This window comes from Salmo trutta, chromosome 23, assembly GCF_901001165.1.
Source record: "Salmo trutta chromosome 23, fSalTru1.1, whole genome shotgun sequence".
NCBI classification, from domain to species: Eukaryota; Metazoa; Chordata; class Actinopteri; order Salmoniformes; family Salmonidae; genus Salmo; species Salmo trutta.
In genome coordinates this window covers 2,997,205-3,014,393 of record NC_042979.1, presented here as the reverse complement: position 1 = coordinate 3,014,393, position 17,189 = coordinate 2,997,205, and the positions used below count along the sequence as shown (strand labels likewise).

At 44.0% G+C, this 17,189-nt stretch overlaps 1 protein-coding gene across 7 annotated transcripts in view; it reads right to left on the bottom strand.

The window, feature by feature from the left end:
- Positions 1-17,189, bottom strand: part of LOC115159097 (CBP80/20-dependent translation initiation factor) — a 136,189-nt gene that overhangs the window by 93,730 nt on the left and 25,270 nt on the right. For 4 of the 7 annotated variants that reach the window (XM_029708486.1, XM_029708487.1, XM_029708488.1 and 1 more), the window contains 4 exons: positions 13,823-13,905; positions 11,858-11,962; positions 11,619-11,711; positions 11,217-11,292 (listed from right to left, as the gene is read on the bottom strand). In XM_029708486.1, coding sequence (XP_029564346.1) covers positions 11,217-11,292; positions 11,619-11,711; positions 11,858-11,962; positions 13,823-13,905 — 357 coding nt within the window. The remainder of the gene's footprint in view (positions 1-11,216; positions 11,293-11,618; positions 11,712-11,857; positions 11,963-13,822; positions 13,906-17,189) is intronic. The other 3 variants (XM_029708489.1, XM_029708490.1, XM_029708492.1) reach the window with 2 other exon arrangements.

Here is a 17,189-nt window from a genome sequence, read left to right as displayed (position 1 = left end):
ATCATAAAAGGTTAGTGCTGCATTTAGCTGTGGTTTGGGTTTATGTGACATGATATGCTAGCTTGAAAAATGGGTGTCTGATTATTTCTGGCTGGGCACTCTGCTGACATAATCTAATGTTTTGCTTTCGTTGTAAAGCCTTTTTGAAATCGGACAGTGTGGTTAGATTAACGAGATTCTTGTCTTTAAATAGCTGTAAAATAGTCATATGTTTGAGAAATTGAAGTAATAGTATTTCTAACGATTCAAAAATCGCGCCACTGGATTTCAGTGGCTGTTACGTAGGTGGGACGAGTTCGTCCCACATGCGCCAGAGAGGTTAACTGACCTTCATGTCTTAAAGTCATGATGGACTGTCATTTCTGATTATTTGAGCTGTTCTTGCCATAATATGGACTTGGTCTTTTACCAAATAGGGTATTCTGTATACCACCCCTACCTTGTCAGAACACAACTGATTGGCTCAAACGCATTAAGGAAAGAAATTCCACAAATTAACTTTTAACAAGGCACACCTGTTAATTGAAACGCAATCCAGGTGACTACCTCATGAAACTGGTTGAGAGAATGCCAAGAGTGTGCAAAGCTGTCATCAAAGCCAAGGGTGGCTACTTTGAAGAATCTCAAATATAACATATATTTTGATTTGTTTAACACTGGTTACTGCATGATTCCATATGTGTTATTTTATAGTTTATGTCTTCGCTATTATTCTACAATGTAGAAAATAGTCAAAATACAGAAAAACCCTTGAATGAGTAGGTTTTCTAAAAACATTTTGACCAGTAGTGTAAATAAATGATTGTTTAAATGACAGACACATGTAATGAAAATATGCATAGGGGTTGTCAACACAAAAGGGAAAGTGAAAGAAATGAACCAGTTCTTTAACTCTTTTTCTTCAGGGCTTTGGGCTACAAAGGCATAGAGCCAAACAAGCTTTGTTACTACAGCACTGTGACTATTCCTTTTTTATGCGTTTTGAGATTAGGTCTGCGATCCAAATGGCACCTTTTCCTTTATAGTGCACTACTTTTGACCTGGGCTCTGGCCAAAAGTAGTGCACTATATAGGGAATAGGGTGACATCTCTCCCAGTTTGGTAATGTTATACTATGACTCTCATCTCACTGCCTCACCATTACCCCCTCCCTGGTCCTGACTCTACACATGGCATGTGTACAGTTGGACCATGTTGCTTGTAACCACAGTGCTGACGCTAACAGAACTACTTTTCATCACTGCCTGCCACGGTGAGTTCTTCAGCTCTGAGGGCATCGCTTGTTTACATATCTCTCCTCTCTACCCAGGCCAGGCCCGAGTCTTACACATTCCCCCCCTCATCTTTCCCAAGCCATTGTAAGGCCAAAGTCTTGAAATGCAAAACCGCCAAGAAGTCATTCATATTGGCTAAAAATAGGTCACAGATCCTTTAATTTCTTCTGTCACATGAAGTGTACACTACACTATTACAGATACCTTTTTGCTTGTCTTGCCCATTTCAATCCCGCTCTAGTCTTTCATGTGTAATGCATGTGGAACTAGCACTGTAACTTGACACATCACTAAAGTGAATGGTCCATGTTATCCAACTGGTGCTAGCCAACTGGCATCCTCCACACAGGCAGCACAGAACTACACAGGGTCCTGTACTCTACGGACGTTCCTTCTCCGAGTACAGACATCGGTCCAAGTTTCCTCTCTGACCTCACAGCTCACATTATTTCATTAAGTGAGGTATTCCGGAGCTCAGAAGGCAGGCAGGCGAATGGAGGCGTACAAGGGAAAGAGAAGCGTCGTCGCTCAAACCAAACAGGAAGCGCTGTGGAATGTCTTTCCACCACAGGCCAGGCAAGTCCTCCAATAGGCTACCCGCTCTCTGTGTCTCAATCCAAACCCTGGATCAACTGGGGGGGGCGTGTGGACACATAGGGATGCACAGACACACAGGGATGCAAACACACAAACATCACACCTGTACAACCTCATTGTGTGCGTGATTGTGTGTGGGCAGTGAAGGGATTTACAATGCCTCAGCTATAAACACCAGACTCTGGCCACCTCAAAGACCCCCAAAAATATGACAGTTTTGCAAAACAGCCATCACCTAGCAACACCAGCTAAGTTCTACTTTTACTCAGGATCCCGCAAATAACAACTGACCACAGAACTTGAGATGGGTGAGAAGATGAGGTATGCTTAGAACTGGTGGAATAATCAAGCATTACAACACACCAGTAAGAGTCATTATATTCCAAAAAGCATGGATCCAAAGCCCTGCAACACAGCCAGCCAATCACCTCTCCAATCAGCACTAGTCTGTCCCATCAGATAGGCCTGCTGGATGGATGAGTCAGAAATAAGGATAACATAAAAATGTGAAATCTAAAACTCCACTGCCTCATCTCTCCTAGAGGGATATTACATTTCTATACATAACATTGTCTGTCTTGATTCCTTTCCAAAAGGTCTGTTATAAAAACTCAACTCTGGAGTCAGGACTGAGAAAAATCTAATGGCTTATTATTCTCAGGCTCTAGTCTAATTGCTTATTATTCTGTCTTCAGGCTCTAGTCTAGTCTAATGGCTTATTATTCTCAGGCTCTAGTCTAATTGCTTATTATTCTGTCTTCAGGCTCTAGTCTAGTCTAATGGCTTATTATTCTCAGGTTGTAGTCTAATGGGGGACCAGCACGAGAACAAAAACATGTATGAAATGTATGCATTCACTACTGTAGGTCGCTCTGGATAAGAGCGTCTGCTAAATGACTAAAATGTAAATGTAATGGCTTATTATTCCCAGGCTTGAGTGTTAAGTATCTAGTCTAGTAGTCTAATGGCTTATTATTCAGGATCTAGTTTAGTCAAATGGCTTATTATTCACAGGCAGGGACCCTATGTTCTCTATTTTGTTCTCTGGCCAATGGTCACTGGATGCATAAGAAGCCATTATGAGTGGAGCAGCCAGTTTAGTGTCAGGACTCAGGCAGCGATCCGTGGATTAAAGATGGGGAGAGAGACTGCTGGAGGATTGATACTTTTGAAGAGGGAGTCGAGCAGTTCTTTGTTTTGCTGTTCTTCAGTTCAGTCAGTCAGGCCGGGATCAGGCTGTCATCACAATGAGAGGCTGAAAAATAACCCCCCCCCCCACCATACTCCAGTCCCCGCAACAAGCAAACTGTTGGTCCCATGTTTCATGAGCTGAAATAAAAGATCACAGAACTGTTCCATACACACAAAAACCTTATTTCTCTCAAATGTTGTGCACACAGTTGTTTACATCCCTGTTAGTGTGCATTTCTCCTTTGCCAAGATAATCCATCCACCTGACAGGTGTGGCATATCAAAAAGCTGATTAAACAGCATGATCATTACACAGGTGCACCTTGTGCGGGGGACAAAAGGCCACACTAAAATGTGCAGATTTGTCACACAATGCCACAGATGTCTCAAGTTTTGAGGGAGCATGCAATTGGCATGATGACTGCATGGAAGGACACCAGAACTGTTGCCAAATAGAGAAATGAACATTAAACTACCATAAGCCACCACCAATGTCGTTTTAGAGAATTTGACAGTACGTCCAACTGGCCTCACAACCATGTGTAACCACACCAGCCCAGGACTTCCGGCTTCTTTACCTGTGGGATAGTCAAATCACCAGGACAGCTGATGAAACTGAGGAGTATTTATGTAATAAAACCCTTTTGTGGGGAAAAACTCGGTAAGCATATGCCCTCCCCGGGACCACCTATAGCTGCGCCTCTGCCCAGTCGTGAAATTCATAGACTAGGGCCGTATTTATTTAAATTGACTGAATTCCTTATATGAACTGTAACTCAGTAAAATTGTTACATTTATATTTCTGTTCAGTACACATAAACAAATAGTTACGGTGGTTAACAATGTATACACATGAATTATTTTGTGGTATCCAGTTGGTAGTTTACAGTCTTGTCCCATCACTGCAACTCCCGTACGGACTCGGGAGAGGCGAAGGTCGAAAGCCATGCGTCCTACGAAACACGACCCAAACACTGCTTCTTGACACAATGCCCGTTTAACTCGGAAGCCACCCACACCAATGAGTCGGAGGAAATACCGTAGAACTGGCGACCGTGTCAGCGTGCATGCGCTAGGCCCGCCGCCGGAGTCGCTAGAGCGCGATGGGACAAGGACATCTCGCCGGCCAAACCCTCCCCTAACCTGGACGACGCTGGGCCAATTGTGCCCCATGGGACTCCCGGTCGCAACCGGCCGAGACAGAGCTTGGACTCGAACCAGGATCTCTAGTGGCACAGCTAGCAACTGCGATGCAGTGCCTTAGACCACTGCGCCACTAGGGAGGCCCCATAACTAATGGTTATAACTAATACACTTGAATTCTATTAATGGATGATGTTTAATGATTGATTAAATTGTGTTGTTGGATATCTTATTGATCAGCCTGGGAGGCAGAGAGAGAGAACAAGACACTGCCTAATGGGCCCATATCTGACTGGCATATAATCACAGAGACACACAGTATAGTCTGCTCGTCTGGTTTGGCAGGGTCACAGAGAGGGGCCTCTATAGCGGGCGGGCGGGTGTGGCCCACACAGACACTATGTTTACCTCTACCATCCACCCGTCAAGTCCTTCTCTCCTTCTTTCCCCTCCGTGTCCCATCCCATCCACGCAGCACCTCTCGTCTCTTTCTCTCTCTCTCCCATCTCAAATCAGGCCAGTGTGGTTTGTCTGGTTTCCAGTCTCATAAATACAGGGGAAGGAGGATGACCCAAAATGGATATCGGGGAGCCATGGCGTGCAGGATATCCAGTGATGCGTCCCAAATGGCAAACTATTCCCTTTAGTGCACTACTTCTGGCCAGGCTCCATAGGGCTCTGGTCAAATGTAGTGCAGTATAAAGGGAATAGGGTGCCCTTTGGGACACAGCCCAGGCCTAGCTCCCACTCCCACAGGGGAGGTACCTCCAACAGCCACTGACTATTATGATGCAATCGTCCTCGGCCTGGCCAACCAATAAGATGCTCAGGATCAGACCACCAGAAGTGATGATTATGGAGTGGAAAGTGTTGATACTCAAAGTCCCAGATGTCTTACATTCATTCATGAACTTGGCTGTGTTGTTAAATGTCAAAGAATTTTGATGTATATAATATTGAGGTTTGGAGTATAAAGACATAATAAATAAATAACTAATAAATGAATCCATTCACACACAAAAATGGCAGCGGGGGAAACAACAGTGATTGAGTTTGAGTGCCAAATACATTGTGTGTGTTCTTCTGTGGTCGGTCACTGGGAGCAGAGCAGAGGCTCTCTGCTCTCCTCTCTGACTGACAATGGCAGGAAAAGGGAGTAGGACGGGGCTGCTCGCAACACTGACCTCCACATTGTTCTACTGTGGACGTGAAGGAGGGAGAAGGAGGAGGACAAGAATGGAGGAGGGAGCAGACCCAGGCAGGCCTGTGTTACATACTGGCCCCAGTTAGAGTCATGAGGGCTAGCTGGCTGCACCGAAGACTCCTGCTCCGGTGCACGTAGACCGGGGGGGCCAGCCAGTCTGAGGAGACGTCTTTGGTCTGGCCCTCTGGTCGCTTTGTTCAGCAGGAAGGAACCAGAGCGGACGGAGCGGATGTGTCCTCAGTAACTCTGTGGTCCCGGCTCGGCCACCACCGGTCAGCCCGCCAGGCCCATACTGACTGGCTCAGTACCAAAGCACCACCAGAAAGAGAAGAATGTACAGGAGGGTAAACCTCAGCCTGGTGCCAGATTAGTTTGTGTGGTCTTGTCAACTCCTATGGTCATTGACATGACAATGACCATAGGAAGTGGCAAAACAGAAGAAAGTCATCTGGGACAAGGCTATCAGCCTTCCTCCCTCCTGGGAAAACAACCAGCCCCACTGAGACAGAGGCAGAAGACAGGGGAGGAAAACTACAGTTAATCTACTATAAGCTCCCACTGCATCTCAGTGCAAGAGGCGTCACTGTAGTCCCTGGTTCGAATCCAGGCTGCATCACATCCGACCGTGATTGGGAGTCCCATAGGGCGGCGCACAATTGGTCCAGCGTCGTCCAGGTTTGGCCGGGGTAGGCCGTCATTGTAAATAAGAATGTGTTCTTAAAATGACTTGCCTAGTTAAATAAAGGTTAAATAAAAATCACCCTGATGTTGACCAACATTAGTTTAGTCTTCATCGGGGGTCAGCCAATTTCCATCAGGCTTGGGTTGATAAGACCATTGAGAGTTAATGAATGAGAACAAATGGAGCGACGGACATGAGCGCACACAGGACATAAGCACAAGCACGCTTGCACGCAAGTACACGGAAACAGACAAGCCGGCTCTAATGTCAATGCAAAAACAGAGCCCTTTAAGCCATAGGAAAAGAGAGAATATGATCAAATGTGAGTAATACCCATTGAAATAAAAATGGTGCCAGGGGACTTCTGCACACAAGTCACAGTCGCACAAACAAGCAGGGTTCATACACTTTGACAAATGTCCATGACTTTTAACCAAATTTCCATGACCAATCATTTGTTGCGCCTATGCATACATGAAAAAGTAAGCATAAATGTGGTCTCTGATCCCACGTATCATCTCCTGGCGTTGCTCCCTTCAGCAAGTCACTTAAGGACCCACAAAGTTGAACAACACTCCAATCTGGAAAGTTAATTGGTGTGCAGTGCAGGCTTTTGATCCAGCCCTGCTCAAACACACCCGAGTCAGCTTATCAAGGTCCTGCTGAGCAGATGATTTTTAGAATGTGTTGTGTTATCGCATGGCTGGAACAAAAGCCTGCACATCCAGTCGCTCTCCTGGGGGATGGTAGGCCACCCTTGTATAAAATATTGGCTTTTTAAAATAATTCCCTCTTTCAATGAATTGACAGCATGGGAGTTGTTTGTCAATTAGGCAATTATAAAAATATTTATTTAACGTTGTCAGAATAACATGGCTACTGTTGAATAGAGGGGAACCCCAGCTTTGTACTTCTCATCTCCTAATATTCAGTGCTTGAGACATTGTTTTACACCCAAAATATGTGGCACCTGTCCCGTTCATCTTCTGCACGTCGGCCATTTGAGGTTATTAACGAGTGCCAGCGGAAAGTTTTTAGGACATAGCGATGACATTAACACATGCTAATAATAGCTAAATAGTCGGAGAGCGAAATAACTAGCCAGGATACAAGCTATCTAGTTAGAGTCTGTTGTCTATAATTATTTTATAGACTACCTGCTGCTGCAACGTCTCCCTTGCTCTCCGTCACCAACTGCCCGTTCGCATTGGCACACATACTATATGCAGGTGATGCACATACAGTACACACGGAGGCATGCTCTGAAGGGTCATTCTGATCATGGCTGATATGTAGATTTTTACATGATAGATACAATACTTAAAAAGTTTGCCTAAATGAATTACATGAACCAATTTTAAAACATATTTCCATGACTTTTCTGATTGTGTTATTTTTTGAGGCCTGGAATACCCCATTTCCAAATTGCCATGATTTTTCCAGGATTTATGACCGTACGAACCCTGAACAGGGCAACTAGATGTTGTTAGGGTACTAAAAAAAAGTACATATTTACAGACGCAGTCTCTTGGCCCAGACTACCCCCCTAGAGTCTAAAGGGTGTCCTACCCAGTACCACACACACACACACACACACACACACACACACACGGTTTCATTTCACAGACAGACCCATGCATAACACATCACACCAAATTCAGTTGTGTGGATGGGTTGTGTTGTTGACATGCATGCTCAGAATGCCCCAGAGCACACAGATGTATAGGCCTGTCACAATAACACATCTCCTGTTGACATCAGCCGCCAAATGCACACAGTTGTGTATGTCACAACAGCACGTCTTCTGTTGACATCATCTGCCCAATGACTGAGCTGTCCGTCTGTCTGCCACTATAAACTATGGGAACATGAGGGGTCCCTGCCATGCCCTGCTCTTAAAGCTGACCTGATGTAAACCATCTCTGCTAGGGTAAGGGTGGGTGGGACCACTATGACACACACCCACTCCCAGTGTAAACTATGTCAGGAGTGGGAATGAGGAGCGGGAAAGGGCTTGACTCATCTTTAATGAAGCACGTCTCACTCCAGCACCAGGGATTCATCCTGCAAGAATCTAACCTGTCTACAATGTCATCGTAACACAGGCGCTAGGGTCGGGAGGGGTGTGTATGTGGTGCAATCAGCTGCATTCCAGGGAAGCTAGCAGGGCTCCCGAGGGACATGTTTTGCAGAGATGTTCTCCCTCTTGCCCCTCTCTCGGAAGTGACTGAGGAAGTGGTGGAGGAGAGGGGGGGTTGTAGGTTACGTAGTCTCTTGGCCCAGACTACCCCCCTAGAGTCTAAAGGGTGAAGACTGTGGAAGTGGCAGGTCACTGTTGACTAACTGGTCTAGTCAGTGTTACATTAACACACAGAGTTCTGTCTGCACATTGTGTCCCTGTTCCCCATTGCATTGCACTCAGGGCCAGTTTCAGACATTATGCCTACATCAGGGTTGCGTTCAGTAGGGCACACTGTAGCAAAAACATTTCGCAACAGACCAAAATCTGTGTTGTTATTGGATGATTTCAGGTAGTACCTCACTGTTCCAAAACATTTAACAGTTTATCCCTACTGAAGACTGCCCAAAGCTGCACATATGAATAGCCCTACTCCTATTCATGATTCTGATTCGCAGGATGTACACAATTTCTAGCCACACACACAAACATGACACCGACTACCCTTCACCATCAGGGAGACAGAGTGGAACAAACATACAGTAAGCTTCCTTCCCACGGCAGCAGCACGTCAGTCTCATTCCAAGACAATAGATTTGTTGCTTTCCAGCCATTCTGATATAGACTTGTGTGTTTTGGATCATTGTCTTACTGCATGACCCAGCTGCGCTTCAGCTACCACCACCATGCTTGACCGTTGGTATGAGGTTCTTACTGTGGAATGCAGTGTTTGGTTTTTGCCAGAAATAACAGCACCCATATTGTCCAAAAAGTCAACTCTAGTTTGCCAAAACTAGCACCTGGATGATCGTCAAGACTCCTGGAAGAATGTTCTATGGACAGGCAAGTCAAAAGTGGAACTTTTTGGATGACATGGGTCCCATTATTCCTGCCGAAAACCAAACACTACATTCCACATTTAGAACGTCATACCAACAGTCAAGCATGGTGGTGGTATTGTGAGGGTTTGGGGAAGCTTTGCTGCCTGGACGACTTGCCATCATCAAAGAAACCATGAATTCTGCTCTGCATGAGATCATTCTAAAGGAGAATGTCAGGCCATCCGTCCATAAGCTGAAGCGCAGCTGGGTCATGCAGCAAGACAACGATCCAAAACACACATGAAAGTACATCAGAATGACTGAAAAGAAGCACATTTAGAGAGTTTTGGAATGGCCTAGTCAATGTCCAGACCTAAACCCGACTGAGATGTGACAGGACCTGAAACGAGCAGTTCATGCTCAAAAACCCACAAATGTCACATAGTTAAAGCAGTTCTGCATGGAAGAGTGGGCCAAAATTCTTCCATACAGGAAGTGTTCGGTTGCAGGCATTACAGCTAAAGGTGGCACAACCAGTTATTAAGTGTAAGGGGGCAATTACTTGTTCACACAGGGGCATTTGATGTTGCATAACTTAGTTAATAAAATAATTATCTAAATGTTATTTGTTCACTCAGGTTCCCTTCATCTAATATTAGGTTTTGATTGAACAAAAATATGCAGAGAAAAACAGAAAGGTGGAAATATCTTTTCACGGCATTGTACACACAGAGCTCCAGTCAATCAACAGAGGCTTAGCGGCCTGGCGTGGTCTGCTGCTATATTTAGTCAGGTTATCAGTGAGGTAAACCCAGGGACTGACTGGCTGGTCCTGGTCACAGGATCCTAGCAGGGGACAATAGAGAGCTCTATGTGGCTGAGTTACTAAGACCAACAGAGGGCAATTGGCATCAGACCCACTGAATGTCACTATTGACAAACACTGTGAGGGAAACAGGGCTGGCATTGCCAGGTCTCATGATAAATAGTATCAGGCACTGCAGAGTAGAGGAAGCATGATCATAAACACTAATATCCAGTCATCTTGAGGAGTTACTGTCTTTTGGTCTATTTTCTACTTTTTTGGCTATGATTTGAGTTTTACTTTCAGGGTCATCTGCATCCTTGCAGTCACAGTTCCTTCCTTACGTTGTTGTGGGGCGTCTTGTGTATTTTAGAATGCAGTCAGGCAAAGGAGACGGTGGTCACAATGAAACGATAACAATAGCCTGGAGACTGGCTTGGCCTGGCGTGGGATGGCGTCATGGCTGTGATGTGGGCAGGGGTGGGGGGGATGTGTGTGTGTGTGTGTGTGTGTGTCCTGCCCTGTCCTCATGACCCTCCAGTGCCCCTGTGCCAACATCCTGCCCGTCAGCAGACCACTGCAGAGCAGACAAACCCGACTGGCACACAGTGACGCAGTACTGTAGACATGCAAGACCCAACCTAGTTGTATCTGTATCTTATTCCTGCCAGCAATAATTACCCCTTGGGATGATAAAAGTTTACTGAATTGCATTGTTTTACAGTTATCTTGGCTACAGAACTAAAGAAAGTTACACCCCCATCTTGGTCGTAGGGATGTGTTCTATTTAGGGTTTTCAAGCGTTAGATAGATACAGAGATCCAGCAAAAATTAAGTCTCATCAGCACTACAGTGCTTTATGATGAGGATGGACGGAACTTACCTTGAAACTACCACAGGGTGGCAGTAAAAGGACAACACTCACACAAGAATACTCAATACCTTTCTTTCACTAAAGTACTGTTGTTCTATCTTCTAGCCATCAGGTGGAGCTCCCTGCCAACAAGTAGGTTTATGGTCTTGATAGAAAGCAGAAAGAGGATTTTTTTTTTTTTTACCTTTATTTAACTAGGCAAGTCAGTTAAGAACAAATGCTTATTTACAATGACGGCCTACTGGGGAACAGTGGGTTAACTGCCTTGTTCAGGGGCAGAACGACAGATTTTTACTTTGTCAGCTCGGGGATTTGATCCAGCAACCTTTCGGTTACTGGCCCAACGCTCTAACCACTAGGCTACCTGCCGCCCCTATAGAGGATATAGATAACGATAGAAGACTTGATCTACAGAAAAGGATAGAGACAGAAGATCGGTAACTTACGGTAAGGCCTGGCAGGAACTGCTCCATGTCGTTCAAGTTGATCCCATCATCATATTCAAACTTGCCTTTCATCATCCTGAAAGACAGAAACAGACACAGAGATGGAGACAGGATGAACAGGTGTAGTAGATTGGGCTCTGATAGGGACTTCCTTATACAGTGGGCTGTGGCTCATTCTCAATTACTCACATCCTCTTTCCTCGCCTCCTTCTCAAAACTCATTGGAGAAGAAAGTTTGAGGGGCGGGACCACAGAACTTCTCCAATATGGTTGACAACAATGTGAGGACAGGTTGTGAGGAATCGTGGAAAGACTAATTGAGATTGAGCCTATATGATAACCCAGTACTGAGGCTGAGAGAACTGGGGCAGGAAGAGTCTAGCAGAGGCTACAGACACCTACAGTTCTAAGTAGTAATGGAATGGACCAGCATCATCATTGTCATGTTTATCCCATGGAAGAGGATCAATGGGAGGGATGTATGGGCTTTCAGATCTGCAAAGAGGAAACATTGAAGGGTTAGGGCCAAGGGAAAATGGTAGCGAGTGAATTAGGAGTGACCATGTTCCTCTATGTTCAAGTCAAGGAGCCTTTGGACAGGAGCCTTTTTTTTATTTAATTGAGGCTGAAGATGCACTGACCCCTCTCTGTCGATGTGTGGAAGGTGCTTTGGTGTTCCCCGGAAGGGTTTCCTGTGGAACTGGCTGAAGTCCAGCTTTTCAGGCTGGAGGTCCCACGTTGCCCCCCTACAAAAACAACACAACATAGGTGAGGAAGATGACATGACAGTTAATACACTCAGGCTGGATGCCCAACTACAAAACACGACAGGACGAGGTCTGTTAATAGCAGGAAAGACACCCATTGTTCTTAGAGCATCCACTCAGAGCATAAACTGTGAAGTCCATCACCAACTCCATCTACTCTACCATCTGCCCACTTCTCTAAGCCACCAAAACAAGACATATGATCATCAATTTAATTACCCAAAAGACCCCTGATGCCTAGCTGCCCCTTAATGATGCCTATAGGCAGCCTAGCTACTTTAGGAACACCCCTTGAAGATGCCTGGTCATCCTAACTACTTTAAATGACCCCCTGATGATGCCCAGCTAATAGCTCCTTTAAAACTCTCAGTCAGATGATGTTACCATATGTTTCACAGTGTGCCGATTAAAACGAAAATCACAAAATTGAAAGAGTGGCAGTTTTAATCCAGCCATTACATAAATCTATCATGAATCTGATACAGAATATAACAGCTTGTTGGTAAGCAAATACAGCCACTGGTCACAGAAAAGGGGGGTTGGGTTTCTGACTAATCCAATTACAGCTTTGTCGTAGTAACAGGGCGGGCTTCCATCGTGTGTGCGTGGCAGCTGGTCATCTCATCCCAGAAGAGTTTGTTTTGTATAGGTGTTCATCTTTGAAGCACGTATTTGTGATTACAGAGTGAGTCTACCCCTCTAGAAGGCATCACAAACAGGCCCAGAGCTGAATCTCAGGCTACATCCCAAATGGTACCATATTGCCTACATAGAGCCAAACTTTTGACCAGGGCCAATAGGGCTCTGGTCAAAAGAAGTGCACTGTATAGATAATAGGGTTCCATTTTGGGTGCATACTCAGAAAGGTGACATTGTCGTCATGACTCCAATAAATAGAGAAACTCGGCTAATTAAGCTTGTAGCAAAAAAAATAAAAACCTCTGGGATTCATAAAACAAAAGCTGATATGAATTGTTAATCAGAACAAACCACATTTTCCCTTGTTTAAGCTGTTAGGGGGCAGAAATCATCAGCAATTAAAAAACAGCTTGCTGAAAGAAGGTGTGGCTGTAAATGTATTTAATTTAGCCTGAGGCTAAGCCGTTGCTAATGTAGTTATTTTGTTAGAACAGTCTGGCCCCTGTGGCTCTCCAGTCTGACAACACCAAAGCAGGTAATGTTTTCCTAGCATCAGCTTGTATGGTCTGGAGAGGGTAGCCACCACTATATGAGGACAAGAGACTGTACAGTTTCAAAAGCTAAAGACACCAACCCACTGCCTGACGACTCATCCTGAAGTTAATTCCGCTGCTCTATCGATCAGTCTATACATTCATTCTGAAACTGCCATCCTAGAAGTCATTTGTGCCGATGTCAAAATGAGGGGGTTATAAAACAAATTATTCAGCGATTTGGATAGTCTCCAACCAATCAGAGTATCAAAGCCAATGACTTGATTAGTGTAGGCCTGCTCTTGCTCAACCCATCAGTTTCTGGGACCAATCAGAACGTGTTTGCATTCTACAAGACGTCGGGGAGGAATGCAAATCCACACTCAGTGAGTGTGGTGTTTGGCAGGAGTGATGTGGATGTGTAGTCAGGCTAACCTGGACTACCCATTCAACCACCCATAAAGACAATGAAGCCTATGAATGTAAACAGACTACAAGCTATACATCTGTAGAAGCTTGTAATACTGCATATTTTTCCTACCCATTGATGGGTAGGGAACGTGTCGGTCAATACATGACATACCCATGAGTCCATGGTGTTAATGTGGAGTGTGTGGTGATGGGGAGCTGTGGGGTGGTGAGTAATGAATGAGTAAATAGTACATACATGACATACCCATGAGAGTCCATGGTGTTAGCAGCCCAGATGTCAGTACCCAGGATGTCAAAGGATCCTTCTCTGTTCCCATTCTGAAAGACAACACGTTACGACGGTGTATTATCTATATATCACTTTACAGAACACGTCTACTACTACAGCTTAATATTAATCAAAAAGGGGCATCTTGGTGTCCATTGTCACAGTGCTTCATTAAACTAATACTTAACTTGAATACTAACAGTCATTGATGTAGGGACACTTTAAAGGGTGTATAATGAAAAATTTGAACAGGGTAAACAACTGTTACAAACCAACCCAACAACCACCCAGTAGCCTATTCACAACCAATAATAACCTCATTTCACCCAAAAAAAGAGAACTACTTCATGTGCATTGGTAGAGATTCTGAAAAACAGTTGTCAATTGCTTTGTGGCATCACTGGGGGAACCACTCACTAAACTGGTGGCATAGGAATCAATGCGTGGCACTGCAAACATTGTGCACGTGTTCAGCATTTCACATCACATAGCTATTCTATGAAATGATTATGCAACAAAATGTTCTGACAATAGCCCAGTAGTCAAACTACATGTCGCAAGGTTTTGGATAATTTACAGACGTCCATGTTGATCGAGCGATAAATAGATGACAAGGTGATTTGTAAGGTATAGATAGGCTTATTCATCACTGCAATGTGCCGATCATAACATCTGTAATATCATCATAAAAACAGTAATTTTGTAATGTAAAATATGAGACGCAGGGATCAAAGGAATTTTCATTAAACAAACAACCCGTTAACTGTCCAACTCAATGCCTATCAAGGGGAGTAGTCTACACACACGTCCAAAAGGCTACTGACGGAGTGTAGTCATTAGGTCTGAATGTTAGCTGCCACGGTCTCATCTTAGAAAACACACCATGGTATCTGCCTAGGAACGAAGGAAGGAAGTTATATGCATTTAATAAATAAAGATTACGGTATATTTTGGAGTGTTAAACATTTTCATAAACAATGTGGGATGGCAGTATCAAATGTATGTGAACCGGAGAATATCTACACAAATAAATATTGTCCAGTTGAAGCTACTTTTATGAGTAGCTAGATGCAGATATATTGATTACAGAAACTGTGCAAAGCTGGTGGATATGTAAATCAAATACGCCATTCTCATCACTGATGGGCCAGGCGCCACTTGTAATAAACTTGTCTCCACATTACAGCGCCACAGCCAACTTTCAACTATTACTAAGCTACTAGGCTACTCTATTGTGGTCGAAGTATTGACAATAGAAATGCTACAGTCATTTGAATAAATCTATAAAGTAGTTTAAAAAGAGGTAGGCTACCTTTGGCTGGCTGTCATGTTCCAGTAAGCCAAAATTAGTCTGATGAATTTTTTTAACAGTGATAATTATCCAACAAAGTAGTTAAGGTTATGGCCACAAAATTAGATCCTGACTGTGCATGCCTGCATTGCATGATCCATGTTGCAAATGTGAAGCGCAAGCCATTGATCATACAGGCTTGTCACATATCTGGATGCTCAAAATGGATGTATTTATATTTATAAAATCAGATATCTATATGAATGAATAGGCAGGTCCATCTTAATTCTGGTATTAGGCAATGGCCTATCGATTTCAACAAAAATATTCATCCCTTTCCAGGTTACATCCATGGCCACTGCTATAGTAATATGCTGCAGTTGATTGACTGGTTCCTTGAGTGATGTTAAAGTCCATTATTTCAGAACGTTCAAAGGTATTTTGCAAACTGTTGGTTTAAATTTCATATTGTTTATTTTTTAGGCAAACATTTTTGGGCAAACATTTGTTTACATCTCTGTAAGTGAGCATTTCTCCTTTGCTAAGATAATCCACCTGACAGGTGTGGCAAATCAAGAAGCTTTTTAAACAGCATGGTCATTACACAGGTGCACCTTGTGCTGGGGACAATAACGCCATTAAAATGTGCAGTTTTGTCACTCAACACAATGCCACAAATGTCAAGTTGAGGGAGTGTGCAATTGGCATGCTGACTACCAGAGAATTTAATGTTCATGACTCCAAAGTCGTTTTAGAGAATTTGGCAGTACGTCCAACATGCCTCACAAAGGCAGACCACGTGTAACCACGCCAGCTCAGGACCTCCACATCTGACGTCTTCACCTGCAGGGGGTTGTAGAGTGCTGAGGAGTATATCTGTCTGTAATAAAGCCCCATTGTGGGGGAAAAACTAATTCTGATTGGCTGGGCCTGGCTCCCCAGCCCCTAGCCAGTCATGTGAAATCCACAGATTAGGACCTACTGAATTTATTTTGATTGAATGATTTCCTTCTATGAACAGTAACTCTGGAAAATCTTTGAAATTGTTGCATGTTATGTTTATATTTTTGTTCAGTAATCACTGCATTCGGGAAAGTATTCAGACCCCTTGACTTTTTCCACATTATTTGTTACTTTACAGCGTTATTCTAAAATAGATTTTTTTTAAAGTAGTATTTCTCAATCTACACACAATACCCCATAACGACAAAGCAAAAAACTGTTTTTTACATTTTGGGGCAGATTTATTAAAAATAGAAAACAGAAATACCTTATTTGCATAAGTATTCAGACCCTTTGCTATGAGACTCGAAATTGAGCTCAGGTGCATCCTGTTTTAATTGATCATCCTCGAGATGTTTCTACAACTTGATTGGAGCCCACTTGTGGTAAATTCAATTGATTGGACATGATTTGGAGAGGCACACACCTGTCTTTATAAAAGGTCCCACAGTTGACAGTGCATGTCAGAGCAAAACCAAGCCATGAGGTCTATAGAGAAATTGTCCGTAGAGCTCCGAGACAGGATTGTGTCGAGGCACTGATCTGGGGAAGAGTACCAAAACATTTCTGCAGCATTGAAGGTCCCCAAGAACACATTGGCCTCGATCATTCTTAAATGGAAGAAGTTTGGAACCCCCAAGACTCTTCCTAAAGCTGGCCGCCTGGCCAAACTGAGCAATTGGGGGAGAAAAGCCTTGGTCAGGGAGGTGACCAAGAACCCAATGGTCACTCTGAGAGAGCACCTCTGTGGTGATAGGAGAACCTTACAGAAAGACAACCATCTCTGCAGCACCACCAACCAGGCCTTTATGTTAGAGTGGCCAGACAGAAGCCATTCCTCAGAAAAAGGCACGACAGCCCGCTTGGAGTTTGCCAAAAGGCACCTAAAGATTATCAGACCATGAAAAACAAGATTCTCTGGTCTGATGAAACCAAGGTTGAACTCTTTGGCCTGAATGCCAAGTGTCACGTCTGGAGGAATCCTGGCACCATCCCTAAGGTGAAGCATGGTGGTGGCAGCATCATGCTGTGGGAATGTTT